The sequence below is a fragment of the Ornithodoros turicata genome, chromosome 3 (assembly GCF_037126465.1).
Source record: "Ornithodoros turicata isolate Travis chromosome 3, ASM3712646v1, whole genome shotgun sequence".
NCBI lineage: Eukaryota > Metazoa > Arthropoda > Arachnida > Ixodida > Argasidae > Ornithodoros > Ornithodoros turicata.
The window spans coordinates 8,928,309-8,946,791 of record NC_088203.1 but is presented as its reverse complement, the minus strand read 5'-3'; the positions used below and the strand labels follow the sequence as shown (position 1 = coordinate 8,946,791).

General features: G+C 45.4%; 4 protein-coding genes across 4 annotated transcripts; 2 read left to right on the top strand and 2 right to left on the bottom strand.

The window, feature by feature from the left end:
- The first annotated feature begins 4,115 nt into the window (after positions 1–4,115).
- On the top strand, positions 4,116–8,269 carry LOC135387975 (uncharacterized). The gene is made up of 11 exons (XM_064617228.1): positions 4,116–4,416; positions 4,473–4,573; positions 4,634–4,803; positions 4,879–5,115; positions 5,183–5,449; positions 5,521–5,700; positions 5,778–5,924; positions 6,422–6,622; positions 6,692–6,849; positions 7,576–7,650; positions 7,807–8,269. Exons 1-11 carry the CDS (start codon positions 4,186–4,188, stop codon positions 7,891–7,893), a joined length of 1,854 nt encoding a protein of 617 aa, XP_064473298.1. The 5' UTR covers positions 4,116–4,185; the 3' UTR covers positions 7,894–8,269.
- LOC135387987 (TIP41-like protein) lies at positions 7,559–10,387 on the bottom strand. The gene is made up of 7 exons (XM_064617245.1): positions 10,093–10,387; positions 9,448–9,627; positions 9,287–9,386; positions 9,097–9,228; positions 8,948–9,043; positions 8,823–8,885; positions 7,559–7,985 (listed from the first exon to the last, which is right to left on the bottom strand). The coding sequence occupies exons 1-7, from the start codon at positions 10,248–10,250 to the stop codon at positions 7,890–7,892; spliced, it is 825 nt and encodes a 274-aa protein (XP_064473315.1). The 5' UTR covers positions 10,251–10,387; the 3' UTR covers positions 7,559–7,889.
- Positions 10,388–10,606: 219 nt separating this feature from the next.
- On the top strand, positions 10,607–14,379 carry LOC135387988 (dnaJ homolog subfamily C member 8-like). The gene is made up of 9 exons (XM_064617246.1): positions 10,607–10,709; positions 11,034–11,135; positions 11,218–11,274; positions 11,350–11,416; positions 11,471–11,565; positions 12,313–12,384; positions 12,443–12,534; positions 13,275–13,350; positions 14,045–14,379. Exons 1-9 carry the CDS (start codon positions 10,623–10,625, stop codon positions 14,147–14,149), a joined length of 753 nt encoding a protein of 250 aa, XP_064473316.1. The 5' UTR covers positions 10,607–10,622; the 3' UTR covers positions 14,150–14,379.
- On the bottom strand, positions 14,361–18,436 carry LOC135387983 (general transcription factor IIE subunit 1-like). Its single transcript, XM_064617239.1, has 5 exons — positions 17,914–18,436; positions 17,008–17,237; positions 16,131–16,449; positions 15,775–15,955; positions 14,361–14,556 (listed from the first exon to the last, which is right to left on the bottom strand). The coding sequence occupies exons 1-5, from the start codon at positions 18,199–18,201 to the stop codon at positions 14,387–14,389; spliced, it is 1,188 nt and encodes a 395-aa protein (XP_064473309.1). The 5' UTR covers positions 18,202–18,436; the 3' UTR covers positions 14,361–14,386.
- Between the last annotated feature and the right edge of the window lie 47 nt (positions 18,437–18,483).

Sequence of the window (18,483 nt, the reverse complement as noted above, 5' to 3'; positions counted from 1 at the left end):
AAAGGTTTGAATATCGCCGGGTACACCGACGCGTAGAAAAGAATAATTCTTTTTCCTCAACACTCTTACAGTATGCGCATTCTTTTCACTTGCACTGGACTGCACTACCTTGGGCTCCACGCAAGACGGGTTTTCGGGAGCTGCACTTTCCTGCTGAAAGGAACTTTATTAGTAATGCCTTTCTTTTCAACAGGAAAGTGCAGCACGCAAATAACCCAGTTCAGATTTGGTGCAGGAGGTGCAAGCGAAAAGAATGCACCTAGTACGACACACGAGGCGGTGAACCACAATGACGTTACATAAAAGAAGAAGAAAAAAAACGTGTCCGGCAGGCTATGGGCGCATGCCGGGCTCACCGAAACAAATCTGCCGCATACGCGACGAAAAAATAAAAAATTAAAAAGACAATCCTGATATGGGGAAGTGTATGCATGAGAGCGGAACTATTTACGGAATGTGGTCTGAATGGAAGTGGAGCATCAATGACGTTAATGAAGGATACATTAAAGCGCTCGCCTGTTTTAATGGACGACACTCGAGAGAGAGAGAGAGAATCCCGGCCTGCATTTCGCTTTGCCGGGACTGTTTAGCGCCAACCTGGCGGCAAAATTATTCAACGGCTTCACTAACCTTCACCCGTGCCTTCGTGTCCGAGCGTTTTATCGTGGATACTGCTCGTGTGTGCGAACCATGTGGTGCTTGTTTCTATTTTTGGCCCGTATGCTAATATTCTCCGCGCATCAGGCGCGTAGATAAACTTGTGTTTGTTTGTATGTTAATGCTTCAGCGCGCACCATTATCCAGGCTCTTCATGGGCACGGAAAGGCTGGATGAAGGGAATAAATGGATGGCAGTTACCCCGCATCAGCCATATATACCCTCATATCATTAGGCGACGAAAAAGAGGCAACACCTCGATCTGCCTCCTCTTTTTAAAACGGTGCGTCCTTCGGTCCAATTTCGTCCCGCGTATTATGCCGATGATTTCGCTTTAGGCAGTGCTCGGAGCCCTGATAACGATAATCACCGTGGCATTATTAATATTATACAATAAAGGGGAGAGAGCTTAAGATTACGTCCGATGAAGCCTAAAGGTGCGTCGGCATTTTGAACCTCGATCAGAGATGCGATATGATGTGAACGTGAGAAATTGATGTTCTGAGACTGGGGGGGAACACACAGAAGGACAAATACGTACAAAGCCTCGAGTGCCTAAGAAATTAATGATGAAAGATGGAACGGTCACTGAAAAGGTTAGCCGGATGTAGGGCTCGAACCCACATCTTCTGGATTACCGGTCCATCTCTCACGATATGATTTGTCCACGGGTGGAAAGATTTGGACCAAAAGGCAACTTGGCGACCGGACAACTGCTTAGGTATTTCGCAGTCGACAGGACTTCAACCTGTGCGGGGACATCCCCAGTGGATTTCTGGCGCATCGCCTTATCCGTGACCACGGACGCTACATTTCTTTCCTGCACAAAATACAAAATATGCAAGCTGGTGGTGGTGGTGGTGGTGGAGGTGATGATGATGACGATGATGATGGGACTGCTTGCCGCAGTCGTCCGCGCTCACGCGGTCAACGTTACGGCTATCCTGGGGGGGTACCTACATCGGCACCGCTATTTCATCTAGTTCCGTCGACCCACAACCAATTAATACCATACCGTTTTTAACAGTTCCTCTACAGATGTAGGCACCTTCAGCGTGCCCCTGTAACTCCCTCATATTCTCGTTATATTGCTTTATCTATTTTACAATGGGATGAGCGGCGAAGGACATCGACAAAGGGTAAATTTCCCTTGCAGACGCAATCCAACACAATCGAGATACTTTTGACCCGAGCTGGATGGCACGTGAAGTTGTGAACACTGTCGTGCGCAGCCATAAAAATAACAGGCCTGCTGTGTCGCTTTTGCTTTATTTGGTTTAAAATTTCGACTGCCGTTACGTTCAGTCAAGCACAGGTGCGCAATATTTGACGGGCGAAGTAAAATCGACACGTGTATTTCTATTTCGTGTCTGGTACAACGCACAGTGGGTGCAGTTGATTCTGGCTGTTGGCAACAATGGGTGCATCTTATTCGTCCCTTTCTTATTTGCCTCAAATCGGTAGCTATTTTTACCAGCTAACTATCAGTAAATAATTAGTAAACATTTAACTGAACAATAAGTAATTAATTAAACGCGCAAATTTGTTTTGTATAGCTCCGTAGTTCAATCAAATAACTTCAGCTTTTTCTTTATTGCGAAAGAAAGCGGGATTAATTGTTACGTTTAATAGAGCAGGCGGCGACAAGGAAAATATTTGTAATCTGTTTATCAAAGTGACGTTATTCGCGATTAACTTCAAACAAGGTTTCAAAGTACTAACTAGCACGTGCAACACGTTGCCACAGGCATTTATTTACAGTAATTACATACATGCATGCATGAGTTTTGTAAATCTGCTTATTACGTAACTTCTTACATCGCTAAGAATGCATGCAGAAACAGGCATACAGGTATGTATATTAATGATGAAAATAAATAAATAAATATTGCTGCATTCAGCGGAACGATATACGTGAGAAGAGGTCTCTACAAGAGTGAAATGGTGATGAATACAGCATATATTGATACTGTACCTATACTGAAGATCAGGCGTAAAAGGCCGATCACGGGCTCGCTTCCGCAACTTATTTTGCTATTTATTCAGTTTTTGACAGGGCTAGATTTCTTGCGGTGAATGAAGCAGACGATATTAAAGTAAAAAATGGCCACTGTGAAACGCATGTAGTAAGTCGTATCCTCCGTAATCGTACCCTACAACACAGGGCCCACACACTATAAAATAAATAAATGAAAAGAAGCACCAAGGAATTCCAACAGACAAATAGCTCTACTACTGGTTATCGCAGACGTCCATCAAGTGAGTATCGCAAAAAATAAAACTGAAATAAAATAAAATAAATAATAATAAATAAAAATAATAAACTAATAAAAAAAGGGGTACGAAAAACATTGTGTACATTGTTTTTGTTTCGTTTTTCTTCCAGACTTTTTCACCACAAGGAGACTATGAGGTCCTTATATGCCACTGCATGAAATAACAATACGCTGTCCAGTTGGCAATGGATTAACTTCCTGCAAGCCATTATCTCACACTCTTATTGATAACAACATAAGCATGCACGATTTGTCACGCTGTCTGGTACAAGCTCTTGCATTGCTCAATGCATACTTGAATGTCTGATTATCAACTGCCTTACCGCAGGAGAGATTCCCTCACCCCTCCTCCTCGGTCTCCTTCCCCTTTCTTTCAACGCCAGAAACACCAATTAACTAGCAGACGAAGTCTTGGGAAGCCGCTTGCGCAAGACCAAGAGCGATTCGCAGACGACAGTGTTGACGTCGTATTAGTTTTATCGATTTTTCCGCGCAAATTTCGCAACGGTACTGCTTTGATAAATGTAGGAGCCAAAGAGACAAACGGTCATATGTCTAGAAATGGCGGTGGATCTGGACCGATGGATAGCATGCAGTCATGCACTGTCGTCCGCTTCCAATTTCGCTCGAAAGCAGAAATGTCTCCTCGGCGACGTCGGCAGGTTGATTTGTAGCGACCACGAACGTGAGCGAAACCAAATGGCGAAGACTGGTGAAGCCCGAGAGAGCTTCATTTGCGTCACTACCGTCCTCGCCCCGCAATCGCGTCTGCCAAGGCCGAGGAGCAAGCGGCCTTGTTCTGTTCCACGCTTCCATGTCACGTGCCTGCCATGCTCTTGCGTCATATCGGAATATCCCCGTCCACAACGCCCGGGGTTGCTTTCAAGTGTTTCCACACTTCATGCTCTCTCCTGCTCTCTCTCCAGGCTTCTGCACCCGGAAGACTATTTTCGTTCGTGGCGTTTTCGCATTTTTCCTGCGAACTTGCGTGTAGAAGACGGAAGCGCCTAAAACTAGCATCACTGACAACACACTACTTTAATATGTATATTCAACGATGAATTAAACCTCAAATTATCACGTTGTCATTTTAACTTCGAACACTGTCTGTAACACAAGAAATGTGCGCAGAAGCAACGCGTCTGTGTTTATACGGTTTATACGTACTTTCGGATTGGTCCTGCTCCTATGAAGTTTCCCTGTGAGTCAAAGCCACACAAACCGGCAGCGGCATCGTCGTAGACATCACAAAATGGCGGCGCCCATGGCGTCAGAAGCCGCTAATTATGATTTTACCGCGTCTAACCGTTGTTTCATGCTGGGTGATTTAGTTGGCGTTACGTGTGCTACGCGAATAAAGGCCATAAAGTACGAACATGACGTGTTACTGTTAAGATACGACATCGGAAGACCACTTGTGCACTTCTACATCGTTGACTTTCGCGACGAGCTCGTAGCTCAAGATTCGCATCTCATCTTCCAGGTGAACCACTTCATTTTCCCACAATAGGCTGATTCTGACACACATTCTACAACTAGGGCGTTGTCAACTACAAACACGGAGTTAGGCGAATAACTGCACACGGAGATGAACTCCACGTCGCAACGGACAAAGGTCTTCTGCGTTCTCCACTGAACAGGCAAGTTTTTTACATTATCACCACACCTCATATTACTGACATGCCGTCCTACACGTGCAGAGGTAAAGCTCCAGATTTCCTCAGCTCAGAAGTCTGCCTGTGTCCCATTGAGAAAACTGGTTCCGTAGCAAAAATGCGCTACACTCCCCATGGCTGGGAAGTGTTGGAGAACTCCGACGATCCACCACTATGTTGCATTCCGGCTGCTCCTGTCTACTGCAGCAGAAATGGTAAAACGGGCCTTTGGATTTGGCTAAAGCGAGAGAAAGGGCTTTGGAACTTTGCACGCTCACTGAATATTTCAGAGGGTCCAGTGCTGTGTTGCATCGGCATACTCGAGGACGAAGGAAGTCCCGAAGAGTCCGGTCTGCCACGCGCTTCCTTTGTCAGACTTTTCGGTGCAGTGCCCAGCCCCGTACTGGTACTGGGCTTACCGGATGGAAGGGTGGCATCACTGCCTCTTTTGCGAAATGCAGAGCCCCGTCTCCTCTTTCGTCTGCGTCAACCCGTAGCCGCAATCTTTGCGGCATCTCTGGACAGCGGTATGTGGTTGTTCAAAGCACATCACACACCACAGCAGACCGTGGATGAAGCAAGCGACTATTGCAGATACTGGGTCCAAAGTTCCTGCACTCATAGCACTGGGTCAGGAAGGACAAGTAACGGCCATGACGGACACGGGAGTCCTTACAGCGGAAACCGTAGCACCGTTTCACCGGGTGTCCTGGTACGATCCGACACAACTCTTCCACGTTGCCCAGGGTCGTCTGTGGAAGACACAATTGCGGGTACAAAGCGGCGAGCGGGAGGCCCTAGCTTCGAAATCCCAGGTGACGCCCGTGACCGGAGTGGTCGATGCACAACCGGTACTTTCAGGTATGTCTCTCATTCGTAACTATTCTGGATACGCAAAACCTGCAGACCGTAAGATGCGCAAGGAAGTTCAGGTGCCGTAGCGGTACTGACCGACAACGGTTCGCTGACTTGGTGGGACGGCGGCGAAGGGGACTGCGACCCCGCGGCACTGGTGACAACTGTGGCCACCACTGCTCAGCACCTGCATCGAGCGAGACAGCTGCTGTCGAAGAAGCAGGCGCAGCTGCGCGCTCTCGGCAGCAGTGGGGCGTGTAAGATCCAATAGTATCCAATCCAAGATCCAATCCAAATCCATAGCAGTACAAGCACCGTGCATGCCTATTTGCAGCTGTGGCCGTATCCGCGGAACATCAAGATCAGCGTGGTGCTCCCGTGGCTGTGAAATTCAAGAACGTGCCAAAGTGCGGGTGGCACTGTTGCGTGACGATACGAAGCGACGGTGGAAGGATCACGTCACACTGTCTGCCAGCGCATGGTAAGAAAAATGCTGCATTTACTCGCATGATACGGAGCATTGCTTCCACATGTGACAGCTAAAGGGGCGTTGATGCCCAGAAACCAATCTACGAAACTCATACCATTATATTCTACATCGGCCGACAGTCTACATGGCTTTTTTTTTTCCACCAAAGAGTGAAATAAAATAAGTATTTAAAGAGATTGAAACATTTATTTTACTGAAGAACGGACTCCGTCCGAAAGCTTGTTCTTCAGTATTTTAAATGTTTCAATCTTATTTTGTTCACTTGCGAGTGCTAGACTTCTCCCATTTTTGCCTGTTAGTTTCCCACGAAAGAGTGCTTAGATATCAAATGACACAACTTCAAAGAGAGCGCTGCAGAGGTTCCAACGGTGTGACTCTCACCCTGAGGGTCCGTGGACCACAATTTGGGAACCATCGAATCTAGGCAGCTGTTTGTACGAGACATTCTGAAACTTCTTTAGATTCGACCCGTTTACTCTTCCGCGCAGATGATGACATCACACTGTGGTTCCCCAAACCAGACTGCAATTACCTGGAAGTACGTCCCTGGCTTCTAGTGGCCCCCGAAGCTCCCCTCGCGTTACCCAGGCTACCCGTCGTGCCCCGACTGCGCAGGACGGGCACCAAATTGGCACCAGCTTTCATGCTTACGTCGACTGCGGCATCGTACTTAGCTGGCACGCCGGAGGGTTCGTACAATTAGCACCTGCCAGAAATTGACCTGTTTTTTTTTTTAAGTTTTAGAAATCTCCCGACAGACCTGCAGGCTTGGCTGGACAAAGCACTGCACCTAGACGCGCGTCCACAAGTGGTACTGGTAGGACCCGTGGACTCTACGCTGGTCCCCGTGAGCTTAGATTCCGGTGACCGTCGGACGCGTGCGGCATTGCACTGCGCTGTGGCACGCTGCTTCCTGGTGAGCCTTTCTACGCTGGAATTTGCGACTAATGTAACTAATTTGATGCAGGATTTCAATGCCATAGTGAGGCACGTGTCTAATGTGTGAGCCTGAAGTTTTAGGGTTTAACCAGATTCCTCCCCGAATTGAAGGTTGCCTCATTAGGGTGAAACCCGATTTTAGGGTGATATTAGGGTGAAACCCTCCCTGTAGAAATGCATACTAACTTGCCTGGCAGCAAATGCAGCTACATCACTGTTTGTACCAAACAACTAGTTTGAGTAACTGAGCCAGATTTCTTCCCGAATTTAGCATACTCAAAGTTTTTTTTTTTTCCATCCAAATTTGCTCAAATTTAGGGCACACGTTTATTTATCCGATTGTTAACCCCCAAATTTAGAAAAAAAATATTTCCAAAAAATTTCGTGCTCTACTCTAATGTGTTATTCTGATGGCAGAACTAACTTGTTGAACTAAATGTCGTGAACCAAAATCGCAACAACAACAAAAATAATGCTTTCATAAAGGGTCCACAAAAAGGTCAATAAAGGGTCCACATGCGAAGTGTTTCGTAGATGACAAAGTCATGGTTTTTCTAACAAATGTTCGATTTTCAGTGTGCAATCAGTCGCATGTTCACGCAGAAAAAAAGTGCCGATTGCTTTAACTTTTTTGAGGTGTTGAAGGCTTTTGCATCATGTAAACAGGAACAAAACATATTCTTATAAAAAAACGTTTATGCAGGACGTTTTGAAGCACTCTGCTATTCCAGAGACACAACGCTTTCAAGTGCTGCCTAGGTGCGCAGAGGCCTTGGAGGTAATACTGCCTGCTCCGACGAGTTTAATAAGTACACCGTACTGCAACTGGTCGCACAAATTTAACCGTATACACGTTGTCGCACACGCACACTAATATGTGTCCTGGACCGCGCACATCCATTCAACGTTGCTTCTTTCTTGCTTTTTCGTCCAGACGCTGCAACGACAACTAAAGAACGAAAACTGTCTCGTTGCGTACCACAGCTGGCGATCAGCAATGGCTTCCTTGGTCCTCACCTAAGACGCCGGCAGGACCAGCTTCTCGAGGTGGACGGACTTGACTGGAAGATGCTCGCTCAGCGCCGCCGGATTGGTCAGCACACTGACTGGAACCTGCGCAGAACAGCAGCTGCATTGCGTGGCTCGCATCACAATACCGTGCGCTATAGCATTGCAGTGGTTGTTGGTACCAAGGGCTGTTCTTGTCCAATGTCCAAATATCTATGTAAACCTCAAGCATTGAGCCTTAAGCGCGGACCCCATAACAAAAACCCAAACCCCAAAACATGTTTATGTTTGTCTGTATGCATTCCTGTTTGTCGGTCCAGGTACCTCGTCAGGCTCCGCCTTTTGTACCTGGACCTCATTTCTGTATTTTTGGAAATGAAATAAATAGAAATGAAATGAAAACAAGCGACACGCTGCAGAATATTCGTCGTAACGCAGTGGCGCTGCGGTTGAAGTTTCCAACGCCCCGCCCACTTCTTCGTCTGCTACTTTTGTTGGTTGCCCTCTCCACCCTTTCCCTTGCCCACGCGTTCAGTTCTTGTTTTACGCCGCCAAATCTAGCTGTTTTTTTCAAACAACAGGCAACGCACTCAGCGACATGCTACAAATATCTACTGGGAGTAGATGCAGAAATATTCAGCCGCGACAAAGCTTTTTTGACGCTCGTGTGGCGGCAGTGACGTCGATTGTCGCTTCTCGCGTGTATCTGCCGCGTGTCGCTTGCTATGGGATTCGGGCTTTACCTGACATGGCTAAGACAGGAACCTACCACCTTCTCCATCCTCACGGACTAAGATAGTCCCGGAGAAGGACGTCCCATAATCTTACCAAAGCTAATGCCCGTTCAATGCGGAGCCACGTCGGACTAGGCTGGTCCAAGCAGTCTTAGCTAAGTCCGTGCAGTGATCTATTGCACATCATGCATACTAGTCATCAACCTACATCGAGCTGATTGGCCTTCGCTTCTTTGCTGGTATACTCTCGAAGAAGGTAATCCCAGCCAGCCTGCAGACGTGCAACATAACTGTGCATTAAACAACAACGCTGTGAACGGCGTTTCGTCTCACCTCATGATAGATGCGTGTGTCGTTCATGCGAATGAGTACGTTGTCGATCCTCAGGAAGTAGCGCAACAAGATGAAGAAGTTGTTCTTCATGATGCGCTAGGTGAAAAAATTAAAATGAGGCCCTATTTAACGTAGGGGGGGTCACTTACCATCTTGACAGAGCACTGTGCAATGCCATGGTCGGCCAACTCGTCCTCGTAGAGACAGATGTCTTGGTAGAAGACTATCTGTTCACGCACCTTGAGCTTTTCCATGTCGATGCGTTCCGTTGTGTCCCTCACCTGGATTACGAGTAGCGTGATTATTTCCCGTCGGTAACGAGACGAGCACCAGTCTTACCTGAATCTCTTTACCTGTACTTAAAAAGGTTCCCCTGTAATCTGTGGTGTATGTCCAGTCAAAAGGGTTCACGACTTCCTTGGGGCAGTCAGTGTCTGATCTACAGATATAAATAAAGTTGATGAGTGATAGGAAAAAAAAAATGTGGCAGCAGGTCGTACCTAGCCTCTTGCCAGGCCTGCGCAATGGCAACTTTGGGTACATAATTCTCACTACTGAGACATCGAAGGGCATCCAAGCACGTGAATTCCATGCCACAACCCGAGGTGTGCTCCAGGCGGAGGATGTTACTTGCAAATGTCATGTCTGGGTGACATGGAAGCTTGAGCTCTTTGATATACCTAGAGAGAATAAAATGTTATTCAAAATCTCCAGTCACACTTCCCAGCAAAATCAGCAGAAGTATCTTCAAGAACACAATTGCAGACACGTGCACTATTTATATCGACTTATGCGGCTTAGCGCCACCTTTGAGGCAAACGTTGTGGCTAGTGTTGAGTAAAACATGACTCTGTGGGGGATTCTCTCACGGTTTCCTCTGTGCATTTCATTTTTGCTCGGTTGGTGCGAGTATCACCATTTAGTCAACAGCTGAAGCAACCTTCAATTTCAACTGTCACACTCTTAATAGTTCATATGAAAACTTGCGCGACATGCAGAGAGGAGCACCAGTGTTTTGCTGTGCAGTGTTTTGAATCGTTGCACATTTGCGTGGTATACCACGCATGGTATGACGCCCAGCATACTGTCACAGTAAAACAAAACTTTACCAGAAGTAGCGAGGAGGAAAAAGCTTGATCCCTCACCTGCACAGCATGCATATTTGTGAATCACCTCCTGTTTCATCTTCGAGAGCCTTGATGCATACCGACGGAGTTGGACACTGCGACTGCAAGATGTGATTAGACTTTGCGAACACTTTCCACGGGCCAAACACAAAGTGATCTTCCCTTCCGCCACACATCTTTGCTATCTTTTGATGTTCAAACACAGTTTAAGCTAATATGTTTCGGTGTATCCATGTTTACTGCACGACAAGCAATAAGAAGGATCATGAGCATCAAGCCAAAATGAATGAAGCTGCATTTCATCTTTATCCCTCTCAGCCGCGCACGGGCGCAGGACTGTACATCGTGAGAAAAGTGGCTAGCATTTGATATATTTAGTATATGTTATCATTATCACATATAATGTAACTTTATTGGTTTTTATTACCAGCTATGTGATAAAATTTGATTGGAATTAGACTCAATGTTTGATAGCTTAGCACTACTTTAGAAAACGCGGAGTCAAGCGCGTGGCGCATTTGGGATACAGCGTAGTTTTAGCGTTCAATATGTTATTTTTCAAAATGGCGAATTTAGGAGAGCAAACATCAAGCGCAGTTCCTGATGAGACTATACTCAATAGTTTTCTCACTGAGGTATTTACATAGCGTAATCATACGCTCACGTGTCTACTTTGTTTTGCAGTACTATTTTCCACGAATATGCGGTTAATTCATTGGAAGACACTGTTCTTAGCAGTCTTGTCGAGCGGTCTTCTGCTCATTGATGAGAAACATCGTCGTGTATAGCACAATATTAAAGCAGTCATTCGCATCACATAGCCGAGCAAGACGCACGGTTATGGGATGTTGCGTTAAATGTAACTATTGTTCATGATCGTAGTGCGGTATTATAAAGCAAAGTTGCGAACAAGTTCGAATCTCAGTGCATTTGTTTACAAATTGACATCTCTGCTCTAGGTCAAAGAAATCGAGAAAAGGGACTCAGTTTTAACACCGAAACAACAGATTGACCGTCTGCTCAGACCTGGTTCAACATACTTCAACTTAAACCCATTTGAGGTGCTCTTATTATTAATATTTGTTACCTACATTTGAACATCTACAGGGCTTCCAGCACGTTTCTCTGTGACATATTTTACAGGTGTTACAAGTTGACCCAGAGGCTCCCCTCGAAGAAATAAAGAAACAGTATCGAAGAGTGAGTCGGGAAACTGATTAATACACGCATAACAGTGTACATCAAGTGTCAGAGTACGGTTGATTTTCCCTGCAGCTTTCGATTCTGGTCCACCCGGACAAAAACCCAGACGACAGGGAACGTGCGCAGAAGGCCTTTGACTGTGAGTGCAGGGATGATGTGTAACACTGTTCTGACAAGTCTCTTTGGCGAATAGTTCTGAACAAAGCGCACAAAAGCCTGGAGGATGAAACTCAGAGGAAGAAGGCACTCGAAATCGTCGAAGAGGCGCAGGGTCGCACGGCACTTATGGTTAGATATTTTTTCGTGTTGCCCGGCATGTTGTTGCTCGTGGGGTTCGATAATTTTGTACTTTCAATCTGTTTTGCAGATATGCATATTTACGCTGTAATCCTATTTGTGTTTCCATCAAATGTAAATGCCGTCGCAACAAATAAGTGGATTGCGCATAGCAATCTTGCATATAGTAAAATATTCGATACAACAAATATTGTAGCTGTATTGAAGCTAGGGAGGGAGGAAGGAAGACAGACCTTCCAAACTAATTCAAAATCTCAAAACACAGCAAAGTACCAAGCAGATATCCTTATAAAACACACTGCACGTGCAGCACACATTATAAAGTAGTACACTTTAATGAAGTGAACTTGCAGAACAGAAGTGCCACTAAGAGGTCTCGTGACATAGCACATAGCTGGCACATTATTTTTGGCAGCAAAATGTTCTTTCATAACATACCATGCAATGCTAATGCCATTATGCTAATATAACCTCTTTTCTTAGATCTCGCACTAACTTGGCGGTGATGCTTATAGTGAAGTTGTTGACTTATTTTTAGATGTCCGGCATGGTCTACTACAAAGTGCATACACAACGTTATCGCCTAATTTTGTTTTGTAGAAACAAGTTCTAGCACATAAATTATGTGGCTGCACTTGAACCCTTGTTTCAACTAAGTCTTTTCAATCACATCCCTAATAAGCACACAATCTGCTACGGAGTAATTTTCATTTGGATGCCCGCATATTCTCCGCGCAGATTGAAGAGAAACGAAAGAAGAACCGAAAAGCCGGGAAGGGCGACAAGGTAGAAGAGGATGATCCCGTCAAGGTCAGTGGTGATCAGCCATTAAACGGGAGTCCCTGCTAATCCACTTGTGCCATTGCAGCTCAAGCACGCAGTGTACGTGATGACGATGAAACTGTTTGCGGACATGGAGCGTAAGCGTCGACAGCAGGAAGACAGGGATCAGGAGGAGAGGTTAGCATCTCCTTTTCTGAAATAACTCTAAAAGTCGGGAGTCATATGTATGCACTCACTTCTGACTACCAGCTGTCTTCAAGATGTACAGGGCTATCGAAGATAAAGTAGAGGGCTTCTAAATGAAGATACAAATTTAAAATAAAAGAGTGAGAGTTTGATTATACTTTTTTAGGATTCATTAAGCGCTGAAGTTTTCCATAAAGGTGGCCACAATTAGTACAGTTCTTTGTGGATAAATCGTGTGAAAAAAAGGAAAAAAAAAATATTCCAATGGCCTACACGGCCTGCTAAGCCCTGTATGGGTTTACCCCCATAGCTGTCTTAAGCTTTCTCACCATATTTATTTTGCCGTATTGTTACAATTTTGAAGCGTAATATGCACCTATGTCATTACATTTCTGGTAAATATGCCTTCTGGAATTGATTTTAAAGCATCACCGATGCTCCCTAAAGCTCAAGATAATCGTGGATTAGAGTTATTGACAATGCATACGAAAGAGCAGTTAATTAACTGAAACAAATCTGGAAGCTGAAAATTTGCAGCACGATTTTTAAGCACACTACACATCATTGAGGAAAGCTTCCGCCTTTGCCGTTTTCGCTGTATTTTCTATGCAGCGAAAGAAATACCGTACCTTAACCCTTGGGTCACCCTGTATAACTGGAATAGTGCACAAGTGCCCTATAAATGCTGTCTCATATTCAAAGCATGTGATGGGCTTTTTCTATATCCACAGGAAACGGAAGCGTGAAGCAGAACTCGAGGAGATCGAAAAGCAAAAGATGGAAAAAGAATGGCAAAAAAATTATGAGGTCTGTATACGTTTACTACCGTGAGCTATTCCAGAGATGGGCAGTAACTAGTACTTTAGTAGTTAAACTATACAGGGTGTCCAAGCAAAGTGTGAACATATTTTTTAAATATATATATATATATATATATATATATATATATCACTTTTCCCCCCTCGAGATGAAATCAATTGCGATATAGCATATGCTGAAGGGCACTCCTTAGGAGGGCATTAGCAAACTCCTAAGACAATGTCCTTATTAACTTTCAATAATTAACTTTTTAATTATAAAAGCTACGAAGTTGTCGCATGACAACATATGTTCCTTTCGGTCACCTGATATCGTAGCCGTTTTCAGAACAAAAATCTGTTCGGTAGATCGTCCGCAAAAAATTCGTGAAGGAACGCCGTTTTTTCTTTATTTTGTTCATCGTGCATCTTCGGAGACGTATATTTCCTTCATCCCCAATGTGAGAGGGTGAAGGAGCACAGTGCTGCCTCATGCCGCCACAAGCAACAAGAAATGGGAAGTATTTGTAGCCTGCACTAACCTAACTACAGCATGGTTAAGTTGTAACCACATTTCTGCAAACTGTTTCCAACTACCGTGCAGTAGATTAACTAGCAGTAAATTACGCGTAGTTCACTGCTGCCCATCGAAAACTGCTTCTTTAAAGGAAATAGGTGCGCATCAACACTTGTTCCCCTTCCAGGAGAGTCGGGAAAACCGCGTCACAAGTTGGAAGTCCTTTCAGACGGGCAAGGGCAAGAAGAGCAAACTGTACAGGCCGCCCAAGACCAAAGCTGAGACACGTTGAATCCATCACCAACATCATACAGATCCTCAAACCCACATAAAAAAAAAAAAACACCCTCGACGTTTCCTTGCACCGGCCGCAACGACCCACGCGATACCGTTTCAGTTTCGGGAGGGAGAAATGGGGCGCGACCTAGTTTTTTTTTTCTCTTCTTTTCTCGTAGCGAGGCGTGTGGTATTGTGCGAAGCAGAGGTGTGACGGGAGACGGGAATAAATGTTGCGTCCTTTTAGTCCCTCTCATTCGTACATCATGCTGTAGAGTTCTTGTCTGAGCCTGATGTAGTCCTCCTTCTCCGCGGGCGTCATCTGCGCGACCAGCTCCTCCGTCACCTCGTGCACTGCCACCTTGCGACCCGCGACTTGCACCCACGAACCCTCGTCGTCGGAGTCGCCCGATTCCATGATACCTGCGCAGACGTGATGTGCTTATTATCGTGGGAACGTTGGAGACTGTCCATCGTCATTTGCATAAAGTGTTACAGGGTGTTTCAGTTTACAAAGTACAGGTACAGGTTTCAGTACAAAGTTTACAATAACTATACAGGGTGTTTCACGAAAAACGAGCCAGAGTCTAAAAATAGAATGGTTCATCACGCCCCAAAGAAACAGACTGCATAGTGTTACCAGTGGTTTGAGGATACACAAACAATTTTTTGTTTTGTAATTAATTAATTAGTGAAATGAATTAATGAGTTTTCTAATTATAAGGATTAGAGCCAAAATGTCAATGTGAAAGTTGTACAAATGACACGAAACCCATTATTGCAACTTTGTACCTCGAACGGATAGTTTTTTCCCCCCGACTCAAAAGGCTAACTTTTGGGTTTGCAAAAAAATTGATGCGGGACTTGTTGCTGACACGCTGGATCGCAGCGCTCTTGAGTGTCCTGTTATCTAATGAAGTTCTCACTGGCATTTTGGCTTGACATTTTGGCCGCGTCAATTTTTTTGCAAACCCAAAAGTTAGTCTTTGGAGCCGTGGAAAAAAAAAAGGATCCGTTAGAGGCACAAAGTTGCAACAATCAACGGGTTTCGTGTCGTCGTATCGCCCGCTACAACTTTCTCATTGACATTTTGGCTCTAATCCTTACGATTAAAAAAATGACTAATTAATTTCACTTATTAATTAATTATAAAACAAGAAATAGTTTGAGTATCCTCACACCACTGGCAACACTGTTGTCCGTCTTTTTTGGTGTGCGATGAAGCACTTTTTTTTTAAAGCACTCATTTTTCGTGAAACACCCCGTAGGCATTCAGCTCCTGCAAACCTACAAGGAATGCGGAGAAGACACGTACGGATAACACACACATCTCTTCTCCGCATTCGTTAACCATGTATTCGTTTAACCAACACACTCTTTTTCTACTCCCCTGTAAGCCTCTACTGAAGGTGCTAACCTCTGACGCTTTAGCCGGCAAGGGGCCAAAAAACACCGTTGAAAGCTACTGAACAGCTGTTTCATACGGCATCAAATGACTGGACTCCCCATTTGGGGGAAGGAGAATTTACCAGTATGACTGTAAATACCTGACAAAAATATATTGTACACTCCTAATAACCTTGATGGAAACAACCAGCATTGTCACTGTCGTAACTCCGCTGCTGAGAATTGTTTCATTACCTTCCGTGACTCCGTCTGGAGCAGCTGCTTCGGGTGTGGCTTCCACGACACTCTCTTCTGAGTCGCTCGACTCTCCGGGGACTTTGGGGGCCTCTCGTTTTTCATGGGCCAGGAGCGCTTCCAGGATGTCGCTGTGTGGTTCGGTAGATGTCTTTGTGTCGACGGAGGGCAGCTCCTCTTTCTGAAATTGTTGCATGACACGTCACTAAAGAACTACGTCTGCCTCCATCACCTTGTTGCAACAACGTGAGTTATAGTTAAACACATTTGTAGAACACAAGGAATGCTAAAGTGTGCAAGTGTTGCTCGGCAGTATGTCTCATTGTGTAACAAGTAATACAAATTACTGTTGTTACCATGGTAACCGGAGCTTCCTGCTGCAACACCGTACTCTTCGCCAGCCAGACCGGAGTCTCCTTCTTTTCCGCCTGTGGGACTGCAGTTGGGGCGTTGTCTGCCACGCTGACCGTGATGCTCTCCTTGACCTGGTTCCGCGTCGCCTCACCGCTCCAAACACCGTCGCGAGGCTTTGTCGACCCTTTCTGATCTTTTCGCATGTGTGACAGGTCTGTCGGGTCGGGCTCCAAGAGTTCGGCTGCAAGCTTTATGTCTTCTACTTCGCGGAGGAGGACGTAGAGGGGCTCGATCTGCTCGTTGAACCGCGCCAAGAGCAGGCTGTTTGGAGAAAGGAAATTGACTGAGAGCTATACTCCGAGATAACGCTAGAGCTGCAGTCGTAGAAGGATATCTCTGCCAGGAGAGAGTAGTCTGCACATTGAGAAGGTGGCAGACGCCACACAGGCAAGGAAGCTGATATATGTTTTGATAGTACAAGTATTTTAAGTGCTCGCTTTAAACTCATGCAAACGTGTTCTAAATATGTCGTCTCTGATGAGTGTTTTTAGAACACGGTCGGCAACAGTGGACAAGCAACAGCTTGAAGTGGCGACTTTGTCTGCTTGACGCAGAGTATCGAGGCAGCGTTGAAAAAGACTAATACCCCTGTCACACGGGCGGTCTTCAATGATCATTGAAACCAATCGTCATTGAAAATGCGTGTAGCGCCACCTTGCGTGTAACGTGTCAACCTGTCGGGGAACATTGAATCCAATACTCTTTGGGAAGTTGACACGTCACATGCTTTCTGTCACTACACACATTTTCAATGGTCATTGGTTTCAATGATCATGGAAGACTGTCCGTGTGACAGGTAGTATAACAAAAAAACTGTACCGGGAATCTTGCCGTGGAGTGGCGCTCTCATCTTCTTCGACCGGAGCACTACAGTAACTGCATCTGAACTCTCCGGTTGTGAGATCGACGAGCTGGTCAGCTTCGAGGTCGGTGAAGGTCTTGCTGCAGACCGTGCAGCGGAAGGAGGCCCGGCTGGTGGAATCACGTTCTTCGGTTTCAATCTTCCTTCGCATGTGGTCCAGCTTGTATTTGACGACGTTTACAAACACCTGCAATGCCACCCTATGTTGCTGGGTCACACTGGCTAACTCTCTAACCCTCGGGTGTTAAAACTTGCTATGATAAAGTATAACCTGCTTCTTTATTTGCTACAGTTTGAGATGGCAGATGTTCAAAGGTCAAATTTACACACTGTAGAATGGTAAGATTTTCTGCAGGTGATAAAGCTGACAGCCCTTGTGTTGTCTGCCTTTGTAAACCGTAGAGCTATAAATCTTAATAATGCTACGCTTATGCCAAATGCTATTGAAGCTGTTTTGATGCGAGCTAAAACTTAAGTGTGTCGCATCCAGAGAGAAACTTCATCACCTGTTGGATTGGGAGGATTTCTGCTGCCGCACTTGCTGTCGTCTGCTTTGTATGCTGGATAGGGGAAGCTAGTAGCTTGATTTGTTACACCTCTTGCTGGAAACGCATAATAAAAACGCTATGGATGGCAGGCTTTGTGTAAACTGCTTGAGGAAATGGCCGTAGCTGAGAAGTTAGGCTTGTCTTTACTCCTCAGTAAACACTTAAGGAAGACAAAGAAGTGTGTTTATGTTTCGAAACGTAAGCAAGTTTGTCTCTGGACGCAGGACACTTATGTAAAGCTCATCATTTGTGCAACGGCCTTCTGCTATACTGTCTCACTGTTTGCAACAAAAATAGAAGACACCTGGGAAGCACCTTATAGTTGATGTAGTAATAGTTCTGCCTCGTGGCTTTGCCGTCTGGGCCAGTTTCCATGCGAAGTCTCACTTTAACAAAACGGTCGTTCTTCAGCTGAGCTACAACCGACCTCAACTGTTTCTTCTCGAACTTGAGGAAGTCGGCAAGATCGTCCTCTTTCACGCACGGGTTTCTGATCAACATGTCCACCACAATCACATGGTCGATCGTATAAAAACCACGTATGACGAGTCTGACCAGTCGTTTTAAAGAACTCGGCACCTCTGTCACTACGTCCCCTTCCATACTGCCAGCTTTAACCCGTACTCGGTCTTCAGAAGCGCGTTCAGACAAACATACTGACGTTCAAAAGCATGCTTGTAGCTTCATGTGAAGTTTGTTCCATTCATTTTGCCGCAGAATCCGACTTGCGAGAACTCACACGAACAAACACGTCGAATAACTACACACTACACCGCTATCCCGCTATCAAAACGCAAAGAAACTTTTCGTAACGGAGAAGTGTTCATAGAGCCGGGATAACAGAGCCGCAGCAACGCATTCTTTCGAGTAGTATCTAAATCTTTC